Genomic DNA, 12,555 nt, shown 5'->3' with positions numbered 1-12,555 from the left:
AGTACATCGAAGTAGACAACACTTAACAATGTCTCAAGAAAAAAAAACTTTGTTTTAAAGATTGAAAAAATTTTGGTGACAAAAAAAGAGGGAAAAACCCTACTAAAGCAAAGAAAAGTGAGAAAAAAAAAACCCATTAGGTGTTCAACCCCGGAGCCATGCGTCATACAAAAAGCTTCTAAAGATAAACATCAAACCGCCAGCAAGAAAAAAATGTACTAAAAATTTACAATTAGATTGTGGAGGAAATCTATCAGTTAACTCAAATGAGAGTAACGAGCAAATGAACCCCATCTTTTCTCAAAATCAAACATAGGTTCAAAGGTTCGACTTCTAATTTTCTCCAAACTAAGACATAGCATCACTTGAGAGAATCATTGTGACAAAATGGGAGCTGACGTATCCTTCCACTTCAACAAAATGGCCCTACTAGCTATCAATGTATCAAATGCAATAACATGTTTGTCAGACAAAAAGATACTGTGGATACTTTGAGGAATTATTCCAAAAAGCACAGTTAATTTGTTAGGTTGTAAATTAATTTTAAGTGCTTCAGAATTGTAGAAAAAACTGACTTCCAGAACTGTCCCAGTATAGAACAGAACCAAAACATGTGTGTTAGTGTAGCTGTCTCAGTTTTACATCTATCGCTGTAACTATCAACATTAGGGAACATTTTAGACAATCTCTCCTTCATCAAATAGTAACAATGTACAATTTTAAATTGAATCAGTGAATGACTAACACAGATCGAAGAAGAGTCAACCAACTTCAGAATCTGCGTCCAGTCCTCCGTCATAAAAGTCAAATTAAGTTCCTTTTCCCAATCTTGTTTAATCTTAAATAAAGGACGCTTACAATGGGATAAGCATCCTTTATTTAAGATTAAACAAGATTGGGAAAAGGTATTCTTATAAGATAAGTGGATTCTGGTTCATTGGGCCATCAATTAATCGGGGCAGTTCCTTATTTGGGACAACACTTAAAGAACACAAACTAATTGAGAAAATAGCTGGGATTCCCTTATTTATTTGGGACACAATGTCACTTAATTGGAAACTGTTTCTAACTTGTGTCAGTTGCATGCACTTGCTACGCCGTGCTTTGAGTGAACAGTTTTTAAATAGTGTCAGTTGCATGTGTTTGTGGTCAAAAAGCAGTGATTTTTGTCACTGATAGTTGGTGAGAAATAAGCCATAAGACAATTCAAAACCGTTTTGCTCACTGCAGTTTCAAGCATTCAGGCTTAGAGATGCCAGAAAAGGCCAGGAGTGAAAATGAAATGATTTTACTACTTCAACAAGTTAGGAATTACAAAGAATTTGATGGTATCAATAATCATCTTAAATGTTACAATTAAAATGAATATTTGGAGGATGCAATTGTCAACAGCATTGAATGAAGGTAGTCCATTATCTAGACTAGGTGTCTGCGCAGATTTTGTTCATTTACAATCAAAAGAACACAATGGGGATGAATTCTTCCATCAATAAGTATTAGGAACAAATATACAGTTTTCTACCACTGGTACTGGTAGTGCTTTAACTTGTTCTGTATTTTCATTTAAATACTTAATTTGTTACTCGGCTTGTTTTTACATAACTTTTTAGTTATCTCCATGGAAGTTTGGCTAATTAGGGAAGCCGCTTAATTGGGCCAAAATGTATGGCCCTGATGTGTCCAATTAAGTGGAATCCACCGTAATACAACATAAAGAGGGCAACATACAGTACTGTGCAGAAGTCTGAGACTCATATACAGTATATAGCTAGGGTGCCTAAGACTTTTACACAGTACTGTATATGTTAACGTGGAGCGGAGAGCAGGTTTGTAAATCTGGCAGCAGCAAAGGATGTTGGGAATGAAGAGGGTGGAGTGCCACAGGAGGAACAGAGAAGGGGAGGGGGATGGTGCGGGTGTAGACACCAGCCCTAAGACACCAGGTAAGGTAATTAGATTGCGAACAGTTGGTTTATTGATCATTACAGAATGTCCATTTGAGGCTTCCTGCTCCCTCCCCTCTCCCTTCCTCTTTTCCCAAACATGATTCCCCTCTCCCTGCCCCTCGCCAGTCTCAGTCCACAATAGAGACCCAAATCAGAATCAGGCTTATCATCACTCACATATGTCATGAAATTTGTTTTTTTTTCACGGTGGTTGTACAGTGCAATACATAAAATTACTACAGTACTGTGCAAAAGTCTTAGGCACCCAGGCTACGTGCCTAAGACTTTTGCACAGGACTGTACTAGTGTCATGAGAAGGGGTAATCCATTGTTGGATCCTGATGTTTTTATGATCCAAAGTTCTTCAGAAGTCAAGTCAAGTCAAGTCACTTTTTATTGTCATTTCGACTATAACTGCTGGTACAGTACATAGTAAAAATGAGACAACGTTTTTCAGGACCATGGTGCAACATGAACAATACAAAAACTACACTGAACTACGTAAAACAACGCACAACTACACTAGACTACAGACCTACCCAGGAGTGCACAAGGTGAACAAAACAGTGCAGGCATTACAATAAATAATAAACAAGACAGTAGGCACAGTAGAGGGTATAGTAGGTCGGTGTCAAACCAGGCTCTGGGTATTGAGGAGTCTGATGGCTTGGGGGAAGAAACTGTTACATAGTCTGGTCGTGAGAGCCCGAATGCTTCGGTACCTTTTGCCAGATGGCAGGAGGGAGAAGAGTTTGTATGAGGGGTGCGTGGGGTCCTTCATAATGCTGTTTGCTTTACGGATGCAGCGTGTGGTGTAAATGTCTGTAATGGTGGGAAGAGAGTCCCCGATGATCTTCTCAGCTGACCTCACTATCCGCTGCAGGGTCTTGCGATCCGAGATGGTGCAATGAGGATGGTTAATAAGGAGTCATAAAACGTTTTGCCTACGGCCCTTTTATTAAGTGTTACAAGAGAGGAAAGTGAACGAGAAAGTGCTGAGAAAACAAAGAGAAGAAGGCAAAGGAAAAAGTACTCATGGTCTTCCCATACTCAGACTAGAGATAACGAAACTTTCAATGATAACGATTCACCTATAAAACAGCCAGATTCAAGTAGCATGACACCTGCAACTGTAAACTTAGAGGTTTTTAGAAAAATACAAATGCAACTGCACCATAACTACTGGAAAATTCACTGAAGATTTACCTTAATACAGATGATTGTACAAAAATACTAGCAGGCTTTGGAAAGTTGAACTACAAGAAAGATAATTCTACCCCCCAGTCCAACAATATGCATGCAATATTATTCATCTAATATAACAAATGACAGTTACCAACGTTAGATAAAAAAAATGTTTTTTAATTAGTCCATTATCGTCATGTGTACCGAGATACAGTGAAAATCTTTGCTCTGAATGCAATCTAGACAGGTAATTCCATACAGAAGTACATGGAGATAGCACAAAGGGGAAAGTAATAACAGAATGTAAAATATAGTTACAGGGAAAGTGCAGTGCAGGTAGACAATGAGGTGCAAGGGCCATGATAACGTTGACTGAGAGATCGAGTGTTCATCTTTATAACGTCATTCAAGACTTTTATAACAGCGCATTGCAGCTGTCTTTGAGTTTGGTAATGTGTGCTTTCAGGCTTTTGAATCTTCTGCCTGATGGCAGTGGGGAGAAGAGAGATTGACCAGAGTTCTGACCAAGCATATTTGTGATTATCTATTATCTGATAAACTGTGAAGTTAAATTCATTAATATTTATTATTTCAGCTCCCAAAGTAATATCGGAAGCAGAGCTTTCTCGCATGACAGTATTTTCATCCCTGAACTATCCATCTCGGAGTCAGTGTCAGTTCGAGGAGCGTCCCAGGAAAATGTGGCTGGCAGGGTGAAAGCTTTACAGGTGAGTGTTGAGAAAGTATAGAAGACAAATTGGTCCATTATGTTATTTATTGCCAGTTTCCAATCAATTCCCAGCTAATTCTACCTCTTAGCACTTTACATCACAGATGATTCCAGATGCTCAGGGAAGTGTGAAAAGTATCATCAGTTTTAAATGATGATTTGAGAAATTAATGGCTTAGAGTGGTCAGAGATGAATGATTGGTCGTGGGCAAGCCAAATACAATGGGGTATAACGTTCAAAATGAAGCTGGGCTGACCTTTGTTTACTGCACAAAGATGGGGGAAATTCTAGACATCTCTGCCTCCTGAACAATGTTGGGGTCCTGAATCAACTGAAAATTTCCACAACTTGTTGGATAAAGCAATTCCATAAAACCATAAGACATAGGAGCAGAATTAGGCCCATCGAGTCTGTCTGCTATTCCATCATGACTGTTCTATTATCCCTGTCAACTCCATTCTCCCACCTTTTCCCCATAACCTTTCACGCCCTGACTAATCAAGAAAATATCAACCTCCACTTTAACCCAATGACTTGGCCTCCACAGCTGTCTGTGCCAATGAATTCCACAGATTCACCACCCTCTGGCTAAAGAAATTCCTCTGCATCAAACTAAAATCAAACTGAGTGCATCAAACTAAAATCAAACTGAGTGCAATCGAGCTAAAATCAAACTGAGTGCATCAAACTAAAATCAAACTGAGTGCAATCGAGCTAAAATCAAATTGAGTGCAACACACATCAAAGTTGCTGGTGAACGCAGCAGGCCAGGCAGCATCTATAGGAAGAGGTACAGTCGACGTTTCGGGCCGAGACCCTTCATCAGGACAAACTGAAGGAAGAGCTAGTAAGAGATTTGAAAGTGGGAGGGGGAGGGGGAGTTCCGAAATGATAGGGGAAGACAGGAGGGGGAGGGATGGAGCCGAGAGCTGGACAGGTGATTGGCAAAAGGGATAAGAGAGGATAATGGGACAAGAGGCCCAGGGAGAAGGAAAGGGGGAGGGGGGGGAAAGCCCAGAGGATGGGCAAGGGGTATAGTGAGAGGGACAGAGGGAGAAAAAGGAGAGAGAGAGAAAGAATGTGTGTATATAAATAAATAACAGATGGGGTACGAGGGGGAGGTGGGGCATTAGTGGAAGTTAGAGAAGTCAATATTCATGAGTGCAATCAAACTAAGATCAAACTGAGTGCATCGAACTAAAATCAAATTGACTGCAATCGAACTAAAATCAAACTCAGTGCAATCGAACTAAAATCAAACTGTGCAATCGAACTAAAATCAAACTGAGTGCATCAAACTAAAATCAAACAGAGCGCATCGTACTAAAATCAAACTGAGTGCATCAAACTAAAATCAAACTGAGTGCGTCAAACTAAAATCAAACTGAGTGCGTCAAACTAAAATCAAACTGAGTGCATCAAACTAAAATCAAACTGAGTGCTTTGAACTGAAAATCAAACTGAGTGCATCGAACTAAAATCAAACAGCGCATTGAACTAAATTAAACTGAGTGCGATCGAACTAAATTAAACTGAGTGCAATCGAGCTAAAATCAAACGTGAGTGCAGTGAACTAAAGCTGTCACTCAGTCAAGATTCAAGTATATTTATTATCAAAGAATGTAAAAATTATAAAACATTGAGATTTGTCTGCTTACAGGCAGCCACAAAGCAAGAAACCCAAAAGAACCCAATAAAAAAATAAAGACCAACACCCAATGTGCAGAGAAAAAGAAAAAAAAAACAAATCATACAAACAATAGTAACGAGCACAGCATTCCAGACCAAATTGAGTTCTTAGATCCGAATCCGCAGAGCTGCCCAAAGTAGGCCCAGATCCTCTGTCTCAGTTATCATATTAGCGGGGCAAATGGCTGCGAAGCTGGTAGACACAAAGCTCAGCAGCTGGGCAGTCTCACAACCTCAATGTCATGGAGAGGAGTGAGTATTATAGGAAAGTGAGCAGAATCAGCCCAACTCTGGCCTCCGGTCCTGACAGCCTGCCTTTCCAGACTATTGGGCCGGCGTTCAAACAGCGGATCGTGCCTGGCATCAGAACCCAGGCCCTGCCACTGCGAAGTGCTGTTCAGCAGCTAAAGCAGCAGACTGGTACCACATCGAGTCTAGCAAGGAGAGCGGCCTTTCCTCATGCTGTAAGTTTGATGTATGGTAACTGCTGATTATTCACCTGAATCACAATTTGAGTCCACGAGTAATATTCCGATAGTGAAATGCAGTGGTTTCTCATGTGTTTATTTATTTAGAGATACAAAGCGGAATAGGCCCTTCTGGCCCTTTGAGCCACACCACCAGGCAGCCCACCAATTTAAACCTACAGGCCAATTTACATTGACGTATTAACCTACTAACCAATATGTCTTTGGACTGTGGGAGGAAACCCAAGCACCTGGAGGAAACCCATGCATTCCATGAGGAGGATGTTCAAATTCTTTACAGAGGATGCCAGAATTGAACTCCGAACTCCGACGCCCCAAGTTGTAATAGTGTCGCACTGACCACTACGCCACCGTGGCGCCCAAATATTCCTGTAAGGATGCGTGGTCCAGCTGTTGCTAGTAAAAATGATCACCACAGGTGAACCAGTTGTTAACTTGAGTCCAGAGGAAGCAGAAAGGGTACAACTTTTCTGCCATTTAGATTCAAGGTTCAACATTCAAGGTAGCTTGATGTCATTCTTCAATAGTCAAGAATGAAGGAGAATGAAATGATTGTCACTCCGATCTGATGTAGCATAAAAAAAACACAATTTTAAATAAACACAATAAATATCAATTTAAAATCAATCCTGTAAAACACAGTATACAGTATGTTATGTACACAGACTGATTGTATGTACGTAAAGTGACGCCAGGTGACGTGTATGTAGTGGTGGGGTAGGGTACTGGGTGGAGGTGTTGATCGGCCTGATGACTTCGGGGAAGTAACTGTTTTTGTGTCTGGTGGTCCTGGTGTGGATGCTACATGTAGCCTCCTCCTTGATGGGAGTGGGACAAACAGTCCCTGAGCTGGGTGGGAGCGATCTTTCATGATATTGCTGGACTATTTCCTGTATATTTATCCTTGATGGTGGGTTGGCGGCAGCCTGGTGCTGGTGGAGCACTGGGAAATCAAGAGGACAATGGTATGAAAACTTACGTTCAGTTATTAGCCGTTGCTTTCTCTCAGCTACAACTTGAACAGAACATCCGACTGTCTTCCCCCGGTATGATGATCCCTTCCGTAAAGAACGAGGATGCGGGCACGATGTCCGAGGACGACGGGCTGCCCAGGAGTCCTCCAGAAATGTCTTCTCTTCATGCAGTCCTGAGGTGTTCAACGCCGAAGGTAGAGCAGGGTCCTCTGGTGAATGGAGAGGGTGTGAGAGGGCGGGGTGAGTCCATCAAGGCCAAACCTGTCTGCTTGCTTCATAAAGTTGCTGTGTTGATTCTTCTTGCCAGCCAAGTGAACTAGCCATCTAGAAATGGCCAATTTTTCTTCATAAATGTTGTGTGGACCTTAGAACTTTGATCCAGTCTGTCCAGTAATTTGTGACCTTAAAGGAACATTGGAAAAATCTCCATGTCAAACAGTCATACAACAAGGAAGCTGGCCCTTTGGCCCAGCTCGTCCTTGCTAGTTGTGTTGCTCAGTGAGCTACTCCCACCTACCCGCATTCGGCCCCTTGCCCTATAAACCTCTCCTATCCTACCAGTTATCTAAGTGGCTTTTAAATGTTGCTAATGTTCCTGCTTCAAGCACTATTTCTGGAAGCTCTTTCTAAGTGCACACCACCCTTTGTGTGAGGAGGCTGCCCCAATGTCCCTGTTTAGTCTTGCACCTTCAATTATAAACCAAACCCCCTTGTTCTCGATGCATCCTCCCTGGGAAGAAGACTTTCACCTTGCCTAGGCCCCTCATGATCATATATACCTGTATCAGGTCACCCTGCATCTCCTACATTCCAGGGAACAAACTCTTAGTCTGCACAACCTCTCCTAGTAACTCAGGCCCATAAGTCCAGGCATCATCCTGACAAATGTTCTTTACATTCTCTTAGTTCGGTAACATCTTTCCCATAACAGGGTGACGAAAATTGTACACAATACTCCAAGTGCAGCCTCACCAACATCTTATAAGTTCACAGCAGCCTGAGAAATCTGTTCCCACTGATGGTTTTGCATGTACGTACCTAGTTAGACACTGGCACAAACAAGAGAAAATCTGCAGATTCTGGAAACCCAAGCAACAAGATGCTGGAGGAACTCAGCAAGTCAGGCAGCATCTACAGAGGGGAATAAACAGTTGAATAAATAAAGCCAAGCCTTTCTCTACATGAAATATTGACTGTTTATTCCTCTCTATAGATGCTGTCTTGCTGAGTTCCTCCAGCATTCTGTGTCTGATATTCAAGATTCCCAGCATCTGCAGAATCTCTTGTATTAGCCAACCTTTTCCCTTGATTGACTCTCTTTCTGTTTCCATCCCACAGTGTGCTGTCCTTGCTGAGCGGCACAATTCTTTAAGTTTAGGGGGAACTGAGAGCGAAGATGAAGAACTGGTGAGTATTCAACTTGTTTGATGATGGTATTTAATGTTTCTTTGTTCATTATGTACCCAGTCGTGTGACGTGGGCAGTCATGGTCTTTCCATGACCATGATTGTTCTTGGCAAATTTTTCTACAGAAGTGGTTTGTCATTGCCTTCTTCTGGGCAGTGTCTTTATAAGATGGGTGACCCAGCCATTATCAGTACTCTTCAGAGATTGTCTGCCTGGTGTCAGTGGTTGCATAACCAGGACGTCTGATATTCACCGGCTGCTCATATAACCATCCATTACCTGCACCCATGGCTTAACGTGACCCTGATCGGAGGTGGGGGGAGCTAAGCAGATGCTACATCTTGCACAAGGGTGACCTGCAGGCTAGCGGAGGGAAGGAGCGACTTGCGTCTCATTTGGTAGAGACATATCTCCACCCCGCCACACAGATATTTAATATCGTATATATAATTCCAGACAATGATGCTGTAAGTTCAAATTATAGATGAGATGAGCACTTCAGAAGGTAATTTGACCCATTTTGTCAGTGTGGCTTCTTTTACCTCCACTATTAACCTGTCATTACAAAAACAGAAGATGCTGAAAGCACTCAGCAAGTTCTCCTCCACCCAGGCCATGCTCCTTTTTTGCTGCTGCCATCGGAAAGGAGGTACGAAAATCTTAGAAGATCCCACACCACCAGGTTCTGGAACATTTATTCCCATAAAACCATTAGGCTCCTGAACCAACTTGATAACTTCATTCACCTTAAACTAAACTGACTCCACAGCCTATTGACTCGCTTACAAGATGTCTGCAAATTATATTCTCAGTATTATGTATTTATTGATTTATTATTATCAATATCTTGTATTTGCACAGCTTGTCTTCTTTTGCACATTGGTTGCTTGTCTTTGTTTATGCATAATTTTCATTAATTCTACGGCATTTCTTTGTTCACTGCAAGACAATGAATCTCAGGATAGTACGTGGTGAGATACACATACTTTGATAATAAAATTACTTTGAGGTTGTCCCAATCCCGTCACGGAGGAGGCTACGTTGCATCTCGGCCAGGAACACCAGACTCAAAATCAGTTACTTTCCCCAAGCTGTCAGGCTGATCAACACCTCCAGCCACTCCCACTACTTTATCATTTCCCGTCAGTCACCTTACGTACAGACACTCCTGTGCCTAGCATTACTTTATTGACATGCAGTCAATCTATGTATAAAGTCTTTGGCACATGCAGCAAAATCTGTAAAGCAAAGATGCTTTCAACAATAATGAATTGAAAAGTTTCTAAGTATCAAAAAAACTTACTAAGCAGTAAAAATCTAAATCAAGTCAATATTTGGTGTCACCACCCTTTGCCTTTAAAACTGCATCAATTCTCTTAAGTACACTGTCGTGCAGTTTTATTAAAAAAGTCAGCTGATAGGTTATTCCAAGCATCTTAGAAAACTTGCTGCAGATCTTCTGCAGACTTAGGCTGTCTCATTTCCTTCTGTCTCTCCAGATAATCCAGACAGCCTCGATTATGTTGAGATCAGGGCTCTGTGGAGGCCAGACCATCTGAAACGTATAAAAAATCTAGGGTGCCCAATACTTCTGCATAGTATTGTATATAAGCTATCTTATATTTATTTATTGTGTTTTAGTTATTATTTTATTAATTATTGTATTTTTTGTGCTGCATCGGATCTAGAGTAACAATTATTTTGTTTTCCTTTACACTTGGGTATTGGAAATGACTTTAAATAATCTTGAATCTTGAAGGTTAGGCAGCATTTGTGCAACAAAAAGAGCATTAATTATTCAGGTTTTTATTCGAATCTTTTGACAAATGTTAAACCTCCCTCTCCCGCCGCAGATGCTACCTGATTTGTTAAGTGTTTATATTGCAACTATTAGTGTTTCATTGCCAGTAAATCACTTGGGATGTCGTGAAATTGTGGATGTTACTACATACGGTACTGTGCAAAAGTATTAGGCACATATATACATAGCTAGGGTGCCTAAGATTTTATACATTACTGTGCTTGTAGAGAGGAGAGTGAGTTTGTAAATCTGGCGGGAGCAAAGGATGTTGGGAATGGTGAGGGTGGAGCGCCACAGGAAGAGTGTTGGACATGTGGCAGAGAAGGAGTGCCGGGGCGGGGAGTGGTGTGGGTGCAGACGTACCAAGCCCTGAGACCCCAGGCAAAGTCATTTGATTCAAAATCATTGGTTTATCGATCATTGCAGAAAGTCTTTCTGGTGCTTCCCACTTCCTCCCCTCCTCTCATCCGTGATTCCCCTCCTCCTGCCCCTTCCCTCTCCCAGTCCACAATAAAGACCCATATCCGAATCAGCTTGTTGATATGTCTTGAAATGTCATGAAATCACTCATATGTCATGATATTTGATTTTTTTTTGCGGCAGCAGTACAGTGCAATACATAAAATTATTACAGTAGTGTGCATTCAGTGGCCAGTTTGTTAGGTACAGGAGTAGAGCCCAGTGTGGTCTTCTGCTGCTCTTGCCCATCCACTTCAAAGTTTGTCATGTGCAGGGATGCTCTTCTGCATACCACTGTTGTGACACATGGTTATTTGAGCTACTGTCATGTGAAACAGTATGGCAATTCTCCTCTGACCTTTCTCATCAACAAGACAATTACACCCACAAATATGTTGCTTGCTGGATGCTTTATTGTTTCTCGCACCATTCTCTGTAAACTCTAGAAACTGTTGTGCATGAAAATCCCAGAAGATCAACCATTTCTGAGATACTCAAACCACCCCATCTGGCACCAACAATTAATCCATGATCAAAGTCACTGAGATCACATTTCTTTCCCATCCTGTTGTTTGGTCTGAACAACAACTGAACATCCTAACCATGTTTGCATGCTTTTATGCATTGAGTTGCCGCCATATGACTGGCTGTTGAGATATTTGCATTAATGAACAGGTGTACAGGTGTACCTAGTAAAGTAGGCACTGAGTGTAGGTATAACCTCTTGCACATGTCATCCCAACGTGCTTCACTGTTAGTGGGACTCCTATAGTTGCAATAAATACAGAAAATGTTGGCAATACTCAGTGGGTCGGGTAGCATCTGGGGAGAGAGTGACAGACTGAACATTTGTCAAAAAACTCCAATAAAGATTTCTTGACCTAAACCATTATATATTCTGCCCAAGACCTCAAGAAACTTCAGAGAGTTATGGACACAGCTCAGCACGTCACAGAAACCAGCCTCCCCTGTATGGACTCTATCAAAATTTCTCGCTGCCTCAGTGAATCATTCAACATGATCATAGACCCTACCCACCCAGAGCATTCCCTCTTCTTCCCTCTCCCATCGGGCAGAGGATACAAAAGCCTGAAAGCACATATCAGCAGGCTGAAGGAAAGCTTCTGTCCTGCTGTTATCAGACCCTTGAATAGTCCCCTAGTTACATTATTCCCAGTATTTTACACTTTCTGTCTTAAGCAGCATCTGCAGGAATGGTTACATTTCAGGTCAACAATTCCTTGTCTGAACTAGGAGTAATAAATCAGTATTGATCTCAAAGGAATGTGGAGGAGGGATGGAGAGGGTAAAAAGTTTTCTGACGGATAAGCTGTAAATGATGTAATTTGGTTTGTTGGGGAGTAAGGAAGAGAAGATGCAATACTTCGTTCCCTAGTACACTAAAATGGACTCTTAACCTCACAATCTATCTGGTAATGACCTTGCACCTTATTGTCTGCCTGCACCGCACTTTCTCTGTAACTGTAACACTTCATTCTGTTATTGTTTTACCTTGTACTGCATCAATGCAATGTGTAATGAAAGTATCTATATTGACAAGATGGAAGACAGATTTTTCACTGTACCTTGGTACATCAGACAATAATCAACCAGTATGCCAACTTAATTTACAAATTCAGTGAAACTTCAATGTACAATATTCTACAACTGGACTGAAAAGAACAAATAAACCCACAAACGTACACTGTGTCCACTTTATCAGGTACAGAAAGTATGTAGGATTCTCTATTCTTTAGTTTTCAGTTGTAGAAGTTCAAAGTACACTTATTATCAAGATCTATATACATTATACAACCTTGAGATTCACGTCGTTACAGGCAGCTAGAAAACAAAGAAATCCAAAGGAATCCATAA

General features: G+C 41.3%; 1 protein-coding gene across 3 annotated transcripts in view; it reads left to right on the top strand.

The window, feature by feature from the left end:
• The window catches only part of zgc:66433 (uncharacterized protein LOC321250 homolog), a 150,503-nt gene that overhangs the window by 115,200 nt on the left and 22,748 nt on the right, over nt 1-12,555 (top strand). For all 3 annotated transcript variants that reach the window (XM_063061145.1, XM_063061144.1, XM_063061143.1), the window contains exons 4-6: nt 3,727-3,859; nt 7,049-7,207; nt 8,352-8,420. In XM_063061145.1, coding sequence (XP_062917215.1) covers nt 3,727-3,859; nt 7,049-7,207; nt 8,352-8,420 — 361 coding nt within the window. The remainder of the gene's footprint in view (nt 1-3,726; nt 3,860-7,048; nt 7,208-8,351; nt 8,421-12,555) is intronic.

This window comes from Mobula hypostoma, chromosome 10, assembly GCF_963921235.1.
Source record: "Mobula hypostoma chromosome 10, sMobHyp1.1, whole genome shotgun sequence".
Classification (NCBI taxonomy): domain Eukaryota; kingdom Metazoa; phylum Chordata; class Chondrichthyes; order Myliobatiformes; family Myliobatidae; genus Mobula; species Mobula hypostoma.
This window is presented reverse-complemented; position numbering and strand designations above follow the sequence as displayed.